Below are 14696 nucleotides of genomic sequence, written 5' to 3' on the forward strand. Positions count from 1 at the left end.
TCGGATCACAGACACAATAGAAAATCTATTGTGTCTCGGCCCGATCGGGCCGCTCGGTGGTCAATGGGTTAATTTCAGTACAGAGGTTTAAAGTCCTTGTCTATGGCATCTATGGTTTAATGATAAATAAATAAATAAATATGTCAGGACAATTTTCACACATGGCACAATCTGATCCCATACTAAGCTTTCGCTTGTGTTATGGAAACCAGATGGCTGATAAACATACTTTTTTTTTGATAAACATGATTTTAAATAAAAACTTATATAGATAGTTAGCACCCAAACACAGCGCAAATATTATCTATGATCATCACACAAATATTTGTCCCGGGTGGAAAACAAACCCACAAGGCTTGGAAGGCAAGGCCACTACCACAGAACATATAAAAGAGGTTAGAAAGGCATTTTAGGCGGGGCAGACGCGCCAAGGATATGAGCACTGCTCACATCATCATCATGCGTATGATTCGTTCCATTTTAAATCGCGTGATCGCGCGGCGCTATGATTGGCTAGATTTGAAATTGCAAATATGTTCGTAAGCGGACTTGCGCGGACTTGGCCACACCCACAGGCGACACCGGTTCTTATAGGAACGGCGAATTATTGCCTTTCTAACCTCTTTTATATGTTCTGTGGCCACTACCAACCAAGCCAATCAGTCAGTCAATAAAACATGTTTTGTTATGGTTTTAATGTTTTTGACCTGGTTTATAGTTAGTCTATGTTTTGTAATAAGTGGATGGCGACTTGAGAATTAAATAATTGACATTTAACTACTTTTCAGCATCATCGTCACATTCATTACTATTCTCAGTACTAATCAACTCAATTTTAATAATGGATATATCACTCCCTTTATCAATATCAATTTTAACATCCTGCAGTTTCGCTGCTTCTTTCTTCTTTATAATCTGCAATTCTTGCGGCTTCAATAATTTAACACCCGACGGCTCTTGTAATTTATACAAATTCCTAATCATTTTTTGATTGTGTATTGTTTTATTTGTAATTTTCGTTTCACTATTCAATTCAGCCAATTCTTTGTTAATTTGTTTCAAATCCTCCATGTCTTTCTCTATTTTCCTGTGGTCTCTGTTATACGATTTTAGAGGTGGTTTTGAGAACATATGGATAGACGAGGTTTCTGACAGGTCATCTGAATCGTATGCTTTGTATAATTTATCTACATCAGTAACAGATACACCTGAAGTTGATGTGCGTGATGAAAAGAAATGTCGCTTTTTAATCGACCCTGTTTCGTTGTCTGCACTATCGACTTGCACAAACTGTAGTTCTTCATAACCAAAGGGAAATTCACATTCTGTATTCTCACACATTAACAGTTTCTCATTGTAGTTTATAAAGAATAGTTTAATTGGTGATGAGCATAATGGACATACCTAAAACAATAAAAATACAGTTTAGATATTAAATCTTACTAATACATATTATAAATGCGAAAGTTTGTGAGGATGTGTGTGTGTGTGTTTGTTACTCTTTCACGCAAATACTACTGAACCGATTACAATGAAATTTAGCATACATATAGAGGGTAACTTGGATTAACACATAGGATAGGTTTTATCCCGGAAATCCCACGGGAACGGGAACTACGCGGGTTTTCTTTGAAAACGCGGTTAATTTATATTTAAGATGATTTAATTGACTAAAATCTAAATCAATTTGATAGTAATTTAACACCTCATGAAAATTAGTTTTTAATACACAGTATAACATACCCTTGGTCCTTCTTCCACCATTTGAACTCCTTCCATCTGTAAAAGTAAATATAAAAAGTAAAGAGTATTATATACATAGCCATAACCTCTCTAGATGATGTTTTTTTAACAATTCATCATTTAAAAAACATTGCTGATAATAAAACTTTTTCTTTAATTTTACACTACCTAATCTTTTATATTAATGAACCTGTACAACTTCATGTAATTATATTGAGTAAGCAAAACAAAAATCTGACACAAATAATAAATAAAGAACTTACACCTGGGGTTGACGCTAATAACACAGCGATATTATCGCCTTCCATGATTCCTTTATTTTGCTCAACTTGCTGGTTATTCAGTTTTAAAATTTTTCCTATAAAAGAACAAATTATAATATTTTTGTTTTGAGTTTGTTTGAAAACGCGCTCGATCGTCTCTTGTCACTTTTTATGAAAATATGTCAAAGTCAAAGCTGCAAACTCGGAGCAATAGGCTGCAAAGCATAGTGTACCATAGACACAGACAATAGAGTTTTTAAGCTATTCCGCTTCGATCGCGGTTCTTGAGTGCGGGGACTGAATCGAGAAATTCCGTAACGAAAAAACCTCACGCTCCCCACGGGGACGGGCACGGAGGTGTGGCTTGAAGGCATAGCATGCAATAGCTTTACCGCGGCAGTCCCCGAGTGCCACACGTCTTTTTTTACTTTTCAAAATGAATCTAGGATAAAAAATGCAATGAACTAAGGTACGTTTCGTGGTTTCAAACGTGTTCAATTCAAAAAATGTGATTCAAAATACAAAGATATTTAGTTTTAAGACAACTGTATCTGATACCTAGTACTTTTTTCGACTGGTATGTAGAGCCAGCGTTTGTCATGTTTTGACTTTGACATATAAAAATTATATTCATTTACGTCATTGCTACCAAGGTGGAACGAAGTAACGATTCGCCGATTTTAATTATTTGTGAATAGCCGGTGAAATTAGAGATTAATTTCTTGTATTATTATTGATATTGATTAATTAAAACATTTGAAAATGCCTGTCAAAGCTGTCTGCGTGCTTAATGGTGATGTAAGCGGCACCGTGCTTTTCGATCAGAAGGTAGGTTTATTTTTTTTCCGCTTCAATGACCTTGTAAATAACCCGTACCTAAAGAGTATATTTATTTTACACAATAATTATCGCATAGATGGGTATGATAAATAATTACTACGTGTCCTTATCGTGAGGAAAAATAAGTTCGAACTTATTTAATTACATACTTAGTAATTTCTAGAAGCTTTATCACTGCAACTCAAGTCGTAACTATTGATAATAATATCTACTTCTCACTACAATCTATGTATATGTGTATATTCTCAAGCTACAGTGTATGAACCACACTACCACATTATTATGCAATAATGAGTTTACAAATTACACTTTATTATGTTTTATCTAAATGAGCATATTCTTATGTATTACAGGATGATAAGTCTCCTGTAGTTGTAACTGGAGAGGTCAAAGGTCTTTCTAAGGTGAGTTGCTGTTTTTCAATATAACTTAATACTTAAAATACACAGATACAGATAATAATTAATAATAATACAGATTGTTTTCATAGAAAGGGGTAGAATTTAAAAACACTCCTGTAACCTACAATTCCGATTTATATCTGCTTGTGATATTCATGACTGCAAAGAAAATATGTAATACATACAGTGTGACCAATAGCGATTAATTTAAAATTGTTTAATTTTAATTTTTACATAAAATATATTTTAATAACTATGAACTTCTATCCCATAAATGGTAAACAGTGAAATTGCTACTGGCAGTTTAAATTTGACAGGAATAAATATAGTTTCTTCTAGTTCACATACTTTTTAATTTTTTCTAATAAATGGTTAATTGAAATTATATAGAGGAACTTGCAATGATGTAAGCAAATGAACTATATGAATATTTATGATAGTGATAAGGCAAAAAATAAGAATATATTAAGTGAGGGTCAGATGACCTTGTACTCTATAAACTATGGTTTGATTATTTTTATTTGGAACTAATGGGCCGCCACGGCTTCGCCCGTAGTACATATTTACGTTTTCTCTACATAAGAACCACCCTCGTACTTCAAGGAATATAATAAAAAAAATTATCGAAATCGGTTCAGCCGTTCTCGAGTTATGCGCTTACCAACACATTTTGCGATTCATTTTTATATTTGGAATATGTAATTTGAACCATACTCTACTTAAATTCTCATTGAATTGTTATAGCTTCATTATTTAAATGATAACTAGAATTTCAGAGCATTGCAGTACTGATAACTTTTACTTATATCTGCTTCAAACTTAAAATATAAAAATCATTTTAATGTAAATTGTTAACCAATAGAATATTAAAAGTTATAGGAAGTTATATAGTACATGATTTCAATTAAAAGGACAATTTAAAAGTCCAGAAATCTGTAAAAATAAGTTTTGAATTTAAACATTAAATAAAATTTATTGGTCTCATTGGGTTACTGGGTCAGGTATTTATAACATTACTGATGTAACAAAGCATTGAACATTGATTAGAATACATTATTTAAATATGTAAATTTATGCTAACTGATTTGTTTGAGTATTAAGTGTGCAAATCAGAAGTAGGTACAAAGATTATCTGTCTTTATATAATAATGAATTATATATTTATCGGGGAAAGGTGCAGAATGTGAATGTATTTTCAAGCTGTGGGTAATTGAGCAAAGTACAATCACTTTTAATAACCGTTACGTTACACATTACACATTAAAATTAAACACAAGCAAAGAAAAGGTTAACAGTTCCAAGTTGTGGAAGGTCCGAACTCTTCCAATGTTCGAATGTGAAGTGCCGTCCCGAGGGCGAGCCCTCACCGGCTAGACCCGGTACAAGCATGAAGTAAGCCGCCAACTTTACTGTAGCTACGGTGCTGCCACCACGCGGAACTCGTGCTTCGAGTCGTTTTACATCCATGCTATTGACCGTCTCCGACATATTTAATATTTTATATACCATACTATCTCTATATTAACTGCTTCTCAAAAATCGCAGAGGGTTTACACTGATTTCAATGTTTTTAACTGCTCTCACAGCCTATATTTGCTACTAAGTTAATCACTATCTCAAAAAACCATCCAAATTTTCTATGTTTTTCATGAAATGCCAATTTGTTTCAATCTTTTTCACCAGCTTATATCTCATCAATTTAATTAATAAATTCCAGGGCAAGCACGGTTTCCACGTCCACGAATTCGGAGACAACACCAATGGCTGCACGTCCGCGGGGCCTCACTTCAACCCGTTGAAACAGGAGCACGGAGCCCCCAATGCTAGCGTGAGGCATGTGGGCGATCTGGGCAACATTGAGGCCAGCAGCGATGGGGGTGTTACTAAAGTAAGTAGATAGCGAATGATAATAAATATAAATATTTCGGGACAATTTTCACACGGCACGATCTGATCCCATACTAAGCTCTCGCTTGTGTTATGGAAACCAGATGGCTGATAAACATACATGTATAATTTTAAATAAATACTTATAATATAGACAATTAACACCCAGACACAGAGCAAACATCTATGTTCATCACATAAATATTTGCCCCGGGTGGGAATCGAACCCACAACCTATGGCTTGGAAGGCAGGGTCACTACCAACCACTCCAACCGGCCAGTCAAAATAATGTTTATCTTTTGTTCATAATCCTACTTCCTACTAATATTATAATTTTTTTTTTTTTTTTTACCTAAAATAATGAACCTAAGGCTTAGATCATTAAGTAATGGATAACACACGCAGGCGTTTCCCCTTTTGCCGAGGTATAAGATTATTCGAATCGAAAAATCTTATGCTTTCATAAAAACTATTTGCGTAATCGATTACGAACACTCTGCGTATTCGTAAAACATCGAAAGGACGTCTGCGAGTGCTCCGCTAAAAATGCCGTTTTGCACTGTCAAGTCTTGCAGAAGCAATTCAAACATGTCGAATATTAAAAAAGATGGAATAACCTTTCATTTGTGTATATTTTTTTATTTTTTTAACGTATATTTCTAATTAAATGCAATTTCTAATAATCGTCGATGTATCGTTTAGCGATATGATCAAGACAAATAATCGAGTCATGTGTGTACTCGATCATTGATGCGGCCTCACGAGACTATCATGGAAAGAAAATATACAAATTTAATCTTTATGAACTAAGAGATAAAGTTGAATTTAAAACGCGATATTGAACCGCACTCCCCACGAGACTATAAAGTGATGTAGCGAGACTATCTTGAAGAGAAAATATACAAATTTAATCTTTATGAACTAAGCGATAAAGTTGAATTTAGAACGCGATATTGAACCGCACTCCCCACGAGACTATAAAGTGATGTAGCGAGACTATCTTGAAGAGAAATTCAAATTTAATCTTTATGAACTTAGTGATAGAGTTGAATTTAAAAACTCGTCGCTTAAAAGGTCGTAAATTTTTACGACTTTCTTAGTGACGGACTGCTTTTAACTTGAACGTCGATAAAAAAATATTTTTCTAAGTATAATTTGAAATGAGATGAGAATTAATCTTTATTATATTATAATTTTACACAACTGCATAAAAAGGAGTATAATGTTTATTTTGTAAGTCTTGTATATATTTATTAAAATTTACGCTCGGTTACTTTTAACTGGCAGAACATTTTAATGGTACGGAACCCTTCGTGCGCGAGTCCGACTCGCATTTAGCCGTTTTTTTGTAATGTTAATCTTGTAACCTTTCTATTATGTAATCTATACTAATATTATAAAGCTGAAGAGTTTGTTTGTTTGTTTGTTTGTTTGAACGCGCTATTCTCGGGAACTACTGGTCCGATTTGAAAAATTCTTTCGGTGTTAGATAGCCCATTTATCGAGGAAGGTATATATCATCACGCTACGACCAACAGGAGTGGAGCCACGGGGGTGAAACCGCGCGGAGCAGCTACTTTGTTTATATGTATGTACGAATATTGCGTATATTTCAGATTTACAAAAAATCCTGCTTTAAGGCTAAGGTGGATTGAATGCTGTGGGAGAAAATCAGAATGGACACCTCGGTACAGAAATAATAAAAATTTCTGGACCGATATTTATTTTATTGAATATAATATGTGATGTGTTGAATAAATACATATTCAAATACAAATAAAATGGCGTTTTATTGTTTTTTCGTATGCATATAATAATGATGAAAACGTTACAAATGACCTGTGTAGTATTTTTATGAATATAATATTAATGTTATTTCTAATTTCAACAAAATTATTATTTTTGTAATATCGATATGGTTACATCCCTTTAGAGCGATTGTATTATTACGTATATGTACAGAGATTTTTCTGTGTAATCGATGTATGTGTGCAAAAACATGCTAGTCTGTCCATTTTGTAATAGTTTGAGTTTGTAAAGACACAAATTATTTTTGTGAATGTGTGATTGTGTTTCAAAGTGTGAGTTACCCTCCCCGCACCAAAACCGGCAGAAAGTTTAGTTAGAACATTTGCCAGCGTGCTCCATCCATTACTTAATGATCTAAGACCTAAGGTATCATTATTGAAAATTACGATCTAGCCCTTTACTATAGGCTAATGAGTAATATAAATCTAACTTAATTTGCTAGGTATAGTATGTCTAAGAATGTGTCCATTAACACTTTTCTTAATGTCTCTATTTAAGGCGAAGACACTTTGTTCATGTGTTCTTTATGAATAGCACTCACTATATTACACTGACACTTCACTAAACTAACTCAAAAGGTTTTGTCCTTTTTAGTCTTCTCACTATGTCCGTGTTGTCAAGGAGCTGGATAGCCTCGACGTTCACATGATGGTGAAGTCTGCGTTCGTGAGCTTCGGCGTTTTTTTTAATTATGTCCGTGACGAGATCTACTTTAAGGTCCCGATGTAGGTCGTCATTTCTAATGTACCAGGGAGCATTCACGATCTCTCTCAGCACTTTATTTTGGAATCGTTGTATGATAGTGGTATTACTTTGTTTGGTACAGCCCCAAAGCTGACTACCATAAGTCCACAAAGGCATAAGGACTTGTTTATACAAGAGTAATTTGTTTTGCTTTGAAAGTGTAGAATGCTTGCCAATTAGCCAGTACATAGCCTTATAGCGAAGCTCTAGCTCCTCGCGTTTCTTTTTGACATGAGCCTTCCAGCGAAGCTTTGCGTCTAGAGTCATACCCAGGTATTTCGCTGTATTTTGATAAGGTATTACATGATTATTTATGTATACCGGATGATAATTTGGCTTTTTGTTTGTGAAGTCTATGTGAATAGATTTAGACTCATTGAGTTTTACTCTCCATTTTTTCGTCCAGTCAAAGATCGTATTAACAGCTGTCTGAACTTTTTCTACTGCTTCTTCATGAGTGTCACCTGTAGCCATTATAGCTGTGTCATCCGCAAATGTTGCAATGGTGTTGTTCTCTAACTCAGGAATATCGCAAGTGTACAACAAGTACAGAATAGGACCCAGGACACTTCCTTGCGGTACTCCAGCTTTTATAGGCTTAAGCTCTGAATATGCATCATCTTGTCTTACTCTAAACATACGTTGTGATAAGTAAGACTCTAAGATGTCAGCAAACTGTTTTGGGAGCATATTTCTTAGTTTGTATATAAGCCCTTCGTGCCATACTTTATCAAATGCTTGCGCCACATCCAAAAATACCGTGGAGCAAACTTTTCTTTCTTCTAGAGCCTTTTCAATTATATTGGTTATCCTATGTACTTGATCTATTGTAGAATGGCGTTCTCTGAATCCAAATTGGTACTCAGGAATTAAGTTTCTTTCCTCGATTATGGGTTTTAACCGTTTCAAGAAAAGTTTTTCAAATAATTTTGACATGATCGGCAGCAGAGAGATCGGCCGGTATGAAGTAGTCTCATGTGGCGGTTTACCAGGTTTTGGTATCATTATAACTTCGGCTATTTTCCACACATCAGGCACACACTTAAGCCTAAAGGTAGCATTAATGATTGTAGTTAGTTTGACAATAGCCTTCCGCGGAAGGTTTCTAAGGATTTCTCCAGTAATGAGATCATAGCCAGGTGTTTTCTTTCGGCTAAGTCGTTTAATTTCACTGGATACTTCTCTTGGAGTGACTAGTCTTATTTCTAGCTCATCATTTGCTGTTTCTTCTACTAAAGTGAAGTGTTCATTCTCTTCATTGGGTTTGAAAATTTGCTCCAGATGTTGTGCAAATCTTGCTGCTTTTTGCTCGTTGCTGATTGCCCACCTCCCATTCACATCTTTGATTGGTGGGATATGCGTCATTGGTTTTTTTGAACTTTTTGTGGTTTTCCAAAGGGAGTAATCTGTTGTACGATCACTAGTTAGATGACTAAGGAAGATATCCATTGATTCATCTTGAAACTTTTGAATTGTTCTTTTCAGTCTTTTAGTAAGATTATTAAGTACTGTTTTATCATGTGGAAATCTCGTATGATGCCATATCTGTCTTTGTTGTCTTTTTTTGGCTATAAGATTTATTATTTCTGGCGGATAATTATTGGATCTTTTGCTTTTTCTAACAGTAGGTGTATTATTCCAAGCGCTTTTCTGTATATCAACAATAAATTTTCTGATTTCATGCTCCAGATCTTCCTCGCATTTTAGAGGAATTTTTAATTCTATCACAGATTCCAAGTCCTTTTTGAAGCTTTCCCAATTAGTATATTTATTTACTAAAGTAGGATGACTTTCCCTCATTATTATGCTCTCACTTATAGTTAGTATGATAGGCGAGTGGTCTGAGCTCATGTCATAACCTTCCTCAATGTGGAGAAAATTTTGTGATATATTTTTATAAATAAAAAAGTCAATTAAGTCTGGTTTTTTCTGTCGGTCGGTTGGCCAATAGGTTGGTTTACCCGTTGATAAAGTTTTACATTGCGTGTCTCTAATAGCACATAGTAACTCTCTTCCTTTGGTTGTGGTCAGTCTTGAACCCCAGTATACGTTTTTAGCATTAAAATCACCTCCTAATATAAATCTGTTTCCAAGATCGTGTAGAAGGCTTTTGTAATGATCTGCTTTCAAGGAATACCTTGGTGGACAGTATATGGATGAAATGGTTATAGGACAATGCTTAGTTTTTACACTGACCGCCACTGCTTGTATTTCTTCTTTTTCGTATTTATTTACTTCATAATGGTAGATGTTCTCCTTTATAATGACAGCACTTCCTCCTCTTGATGTATTATGGGGATGTAGCGCGTGATAAACTTTGTAGCCTTTGATTTCTACGTGGGATTCTTTGTTGAAGTGTGTCTCTGAGATGAGGCATACATCAATGTTTTCTATGTCTAGGACTGCTGTTAGTTCATTCTGATGTTTTAGCAGTCCATTTGCATTCCATGCCATAATTTTTAATGTATTCGACATTTTTATTGTTTATGATTGGAAGCTCTTTTATTGCTTTCCTCAAGTTTTTTAAGCCTCTCATCAAACGAGGTTAAAAGCTTTAAGATGGTATTCATTTTTTCATCCATGAGTTGGTTTAGTGGCTTATTTTGTGACTGTGAGGATGTTTGTGGCTGCGCTCCTCGTGTCACTGATGCATACGAAAGTTCTTTTGTTGTTGTAAGTTTACTGAGTTTGGTCACTTTTTCTTTGTTTAGAATTTGAAGATTTGGCTGCACATTCCTTTTTATGCTTTTGTTTTTAATAATTTGAAGTTCTTTAGCCACTGTGCATCCCCTATAGTTAGCCGGATGAGGCTCTCCACAATGAACACATTTTGGTTTCATTGTAGTTGGTTTATTGCAATCCTTTGTTAAATGCTTGCCTGTACACTTAACACATCTGTGTTCTTTTGAACAGTATTTTTGTGTGTGGCCGTATGCTTGACACCTTTTGCATTGTGGTATCAGCTTAGATGTTTTCAGGGGCTGTATGTCCACCTTACAGCCTAATATGGATTTAATTCCATATATTTTTTTTATGTCCTCATCCTTATCGAAAGAGAGCATAAACATGTTTAAGGGTTCCTTGTTCTTCCAGCTCAATTTGTTGACCGCGTCCTGGATTTTGTATCCCTTAGATGTCAGGTCTTCAAGTATTCTAGCTGGCACGTATGAGGAGTGCAGGTTTTTTGCCATTACCCTAATCGGCCTTTCTTGTTTATTTTCATAAGAATACCAAAGGCAGTTGTTCTGTAACAAATGCTTGGTAATAGCGCGATACGAGTCACCGTCGTTAGAATTTATTTTAACTTTTTCTCCATTCATCATTTTCATGATGAACGAGTCTTTCATTAGATTTTCCGAAAGAAGATCGTAAAACTGTTGATAGTTTTTTACGTTTTCGACAATTATGGGTGGTGGTGAAGGTTGTTTCTTAGGTTTCACATTTTCTTTGTTTGCAGTAGTTTCATCTGCTTGATGAGATGGTGGGGACAGTGATGTGTTCAATTTCCTTTTTTTTCTACTTTTCTGTCGTACCCATTCTGTTTCCTTTGCAAGCTCTTCTTCATCCGTCTCGTACTGGACCTGCATCGGCTTCCCATTATTATCTTTTTTGTCGGGGTCTGTACTTTTTTGCCCCTGGATATAACTCAACTCTTGCTGAAGTTTTTCTATTTGACCTTTGAGGTCATGCACTAAATTCTGGAGATGTTCTCGTTTTATTTTTTCTTCACTGTAGTGTTTATATAACAGGTGTTCTGTTTCAGTTATTAGTTTGATTGGAGATGTCGAAGCCATAATTAATTAAACGTTATAGCTTCGCCTTAACACTTTGTTTACACAAATATGTGAGTTACTTTCGGTAACTGGGTCATCGCGGCGACCGCACGCGGCCAGACGTGACGATTTGTAGGTTGCTGCGTCAGCGCAATACCCGAGCACTAACTAGCGCCCAAACGTGAGCGACGCGACCTTTCTTAGCGGAAGTCGAAAGATCACTGAATATAAGAATATTATAAATGCGAAAGTTTATATGATGAAGTTGTGTGACTTTAAAGATATCCAAATATTAGGAAGATTGGTATATTTCTACTGCAATATTTTGTTTTAAAGCATTCAATTTCAAATGCTTTAAAATCTATTCTGTCTAGTTTTTAGTTGAAACATTTTCTAAATGTAGAAGTTGTGTTATTGGCCTTGAAGTTTGGTCAATATTAAAATGATGATGAGCACAATGACTTGCATTTATTTTGTTTTCATAATAGTTGGAAATAAATTCAAACTATGTGTTGAATGAATGGTATTTAGAAACTAAGACATTAATTTTCAATATCCCCTATTACTTAGTATTTTCTAGTGTTTGATTTTATGCGAGTATTATACGTTTAGAAATTTAACGTCTGGTAAATAATAAAATGAATAATTAATCGCGTTTAAGATCCGTTAAAAACCTTTAATTTCTAAATCCTATAACTTCTTCTAATATTCTATAACAATTTAAATATACAGTAGTTCTATATCCAATAACTTTTCTTAATATTTTATGAAACAACACTACTAAACAAATATCAACCTTACAGGTGTGCATCCAAGACTCGCAGATTTCCCTCTCTGGACCCCACAGCATTATCGGCCGCACTTTAGTTGTCCATGCTGATCCAGATGATCTTGGCGTTGGTGGCCACGAATTGAGCAAGAGCACTGGCAATGCTGGAGCTCGTATCGCCTGCGGAGTCATTGGACTGGCCAAAGCTGAATAAATAATAAAAAAATAGCACCTAAAATTGGCGCCAAACTGAACAAATAGTGTTGCCAGTACCAATTTTGTCTATAGTTTGTAGTCTATGCTAACTTCGTTAATATTTTGATGTGTGTGGAATGATAATTGATATAACAGGGTGTTGTGTGGAATATATCAAAGATTGATAGTATGTGTGATGAAATTGGTATTGGCAACATTTTAAAAAATTTGATGTTACGCATCAAAGATATTTTAAGCATAATCTAAATTATAAACTACTTGGTGTGTTTAGCATTCCCTGAAATCTCGTGTTTCACTTTTTTGTTATTTTGGTGCAGGGATATATTCTATTTAAATCCTGTCTGCCATATGCTTGTTTTGTTTACTAAATAAATATTATGGAATATATATCTTGTTTTATTTTTAATGTAAGTGACTAAATGACCTTCTACAATGTCATAAATATTCTATAATCAATGTAAGCGCTATAGTCAACAAGAACATTCATGGCATGCAGGGAAAGTGCGAACGGTATAGAGTATATTGTGTGCTCCCTTGCACTTATGGGCAGGCATCCCATTTTTCTATCAATGTTTTGTTTGGTATACAATTCATTTGTTAATGAGATTGAGGAGCCCAGTAATCATTCATTCATTTAAAAGGCATGCGCAACCCTTATCATTATTGATGTCACAGCCGCGTATTAAACTCCGCATGCTATGAATGTTCTCATCGACTATAATCCCACATCCCATATCCTTATCCTGAAAATACACTAGCAGTTAGCACAAATAATATCAAGTTAAATAAAATTACATATTGAATTATGTACATATATTTGGTTATATGAATATCCAAAGTAAGTTTCTGTAGAACCTTGTTCAGGTAGCATATAAATTACACAACATAATTTATCAAGAATACTTTAATTGTCCTATAGAATAAATAACTTGATCTTTGTGTGTAAAAAATATATTACAAGATGAGTTGTGCGATTGGAACATTCTTTGACTACTAAAATGCCATTGATATAAACTTTCTTCCACAGTTTGTATGCTTAATGCTGCCCAATAATTCTCTAGTTCTCTTGTTAAAACATATTCTGATATAGCCTTGCATGCTTTAGTTATTATATTGGGTGTCATGAACCCCTTTATGATTAGTACTGCGACTCTCGTTGACTGCAAATTTGTTCCACTCTCAGGTACATAGTATGTACTTATGTAATTCTCTTCTGGTGTCAAATTAGCGTTGTGTGCTAACATTCCCAACCATTCCACTACTTCATCTATGTCTATGTCAATTAGAGATGGTATTGTTGTAATTTCAGGAGATAGATTTTTTGCTTGTAAGGCATGTTGTGTCACAGTGTAGTTTTTATCACTAAAGTATTTTGCTATTGTAGACGGGCATATGTTTTCATCGTGTGGCTCCCAAGATATATAGAAATTGAACAGTTCCAGCTTGCTTAAAGCATTTTTTAACTTTTCGCTCCGCTTTATATCTTTTAAATCTATCCGAACTTCGTGAAAATTATGCGGCCTCTTTATTCCTTCCAAACCAAGCGTTTGATAAACATAATCTGTTATATTCAATGTTAGTATTCCGTCTGGTGTTATTGCTGCACTATTATGAGTGATACAACTTTTATTAACTGATAAACAATATAACCTCCCTTTTCGAACAAAAGTTTCGATGAAGACGGAATCAATAAACTCAACCACAGGACAATTTAAGATCTTATAGTAATCACTGTCATCTAGAAAACACTCTTGAATAAAACTCGGTACATTTAATTCATCAGGAAAAGTTATTAAAGCACTTCTATAAAAGTTATTCAAGTTTATTATGGTTTCTGTTTTCTCTATATTTAAATTTTTCCGCACTGTACACGTAGTTTTAGGCGGTGGAAAATTATTTACTTCGGGGCAGAGCATCTTGCTTAAAAGTATAAAAATGACAATATTTATTCTTAATTATGAATTTTTTCATGCCGCATTGACTTGTTGTGACTGAAATTCACTGACATTTCTGCGTTTAGCCGGTTTAGCTAGGTGTCAAATCTGACATATTTTTTGTTTGATCTGTAATCTGTCGACTGATGTGATTTTAATCTGTTTTGAGATTGCGCGGTGAAATTTGAAAAGAAAATTTCGCATGTGCATATTACATAATATATCATAATATACCTAGTGTATGGAATTAATGATTGTATTTTTTTTAATAAATGAGGCTCGAATTTATACTACCACCACCACTAGTTAGTAGTTA

General features: G+C 34.5%; 3 protein-coding genes across 3 annotated transcripts; 1 reads left to right on the forward strand and 2 right to left on the reverse strand.

Annotated features, from left to right (window-relative positions):
* Window positions 1-702: 702 nt before the first annotated feature.
* LOC149483079 (uncharacterized) lies at window positions 703-2158 on the reverse strand. Its single transcript, XM_089703207.1, has 3 exons — window positions 2007-2158; window positions 1744-1779; window positions 703-1404 (listed from the first exon to the last, which is right to left on the reverse strand). Exons 1-3 carry the CDS (start codon window positions 2049-2051, stop codon window positions 778-780), a joined length of 708 nt encoding a protein of 235 aa, XP_089559333.1. The 5' UTR covers window positions 2052-2158; the 3' UTR covers window positions 703-777.
* Window positions 2159-2635: 477 nt separating this feature from the next.
* On the forward strand, window positions 2636-12826 carry Sod1 (Superoxide dismutase 1). Its single transcript, XM_089703217.1, has 4 exons — window positions 2636-2834; window positions 3200-3250; window positions 4965-5135; window positions 12265-12826. The coding sequence occupies exons 1-4, from the start codon at window positions 2769-2771 to the stop codon at window positions 12442-12444; spliced, it is 468 nt and encodes a 155-aa protein (XP_089559343.1). The 5' UTR covers window positions 2636-2768; the 3' UTR covers window positions 12445-12826.
* Window positions 12827-13331: 505 nt separating this feature from the next.
* LOC149483081 (ribonuclease P protein subunit p40-like) lies at window positions 13332-14409 on the reverse strand. The gene has a single exon (XM_089703446.1). The coding sequence runs from the start codon at window positions 14360-14362 to the stop codon at window positions 13340-13342; it is 1023 nt and encodes a 340-aa protein (XP_089559572.1). The 5' UTR covers window positions 14363-14409; the 3' UTR covers window positions 13332-13339.
* Between the last annotated feature and the right edge of the window lie 287 nt (window positions 14410-14696).

Source organism: Colias philodice, chromosome 14, assembly GCF_061535455.1.
Source record: "Colias philodice isolate Cphi_HAF_F1 chromosome 14, ilColPhil1 Martin Lab GWU primary, whole genome shotgun sequence".
In the NCBI taxonomy this organism is placed as follows: Eukaryota; Metazoa; Arthropoda; class Insecta; order Lepidoptera; family Pieridae; genus Colias; species Colias philodice.

Excerpts from the sequence above, each read along its gene's own strand:
- LOC149483081 (XM_089703446.1), bottom strand. The coding sequence starts at position 14,362 with ATGCTCTGCCCCGAAGTAAATAATTTTCCACCGCCTAAAACTACGTGT.
- LOC149483079 (XM_089703207.1), bottom strand. The coding sequence starts at position 2,051 with ATGGAAGGCGATAATATCGCTGTGTTATTAGCGTCAACCCCAGGT. Across the intron at positions 1,780-2,006 it reads TATTAGCGTCAACCCCAGGT|ATGGAAGGAGTTCAAATGGT; the intron begins GTAAGTTCTTTA and ends TTACTTTTACAG. Across the intron at positions 1,405-1,743 it reads TGGTGGAAGAAGGACCAAGG|GTATGTCCATTATGCTCATC; the intron begins GTATGTTATACT and ends TTATTGTTTTAG.
- Sod1 (XM_089703217.1), top strand. The coding sequence starts at position 2,769 with ATGCCTGTCAAAGCTGTCTGCGTGCTTAATGGTGATGTAAGCGGCACC. Across the intron at positions 2,835-3,199 it reads CCGTGCTTTTCGATCAGAAG|GATGATAAGTCTCCTGTAGT; the intron begins GTAGGTTTATTT and ends TATGTATTACAG. Across the intron at positions 5,136-12,264 it reads GCGATGGGGGTGTTACTAAA|GTGTGCATCCAAGACTCGCA; the intron begins GTAAGTAGATAG and ends TCAACCTTACAG.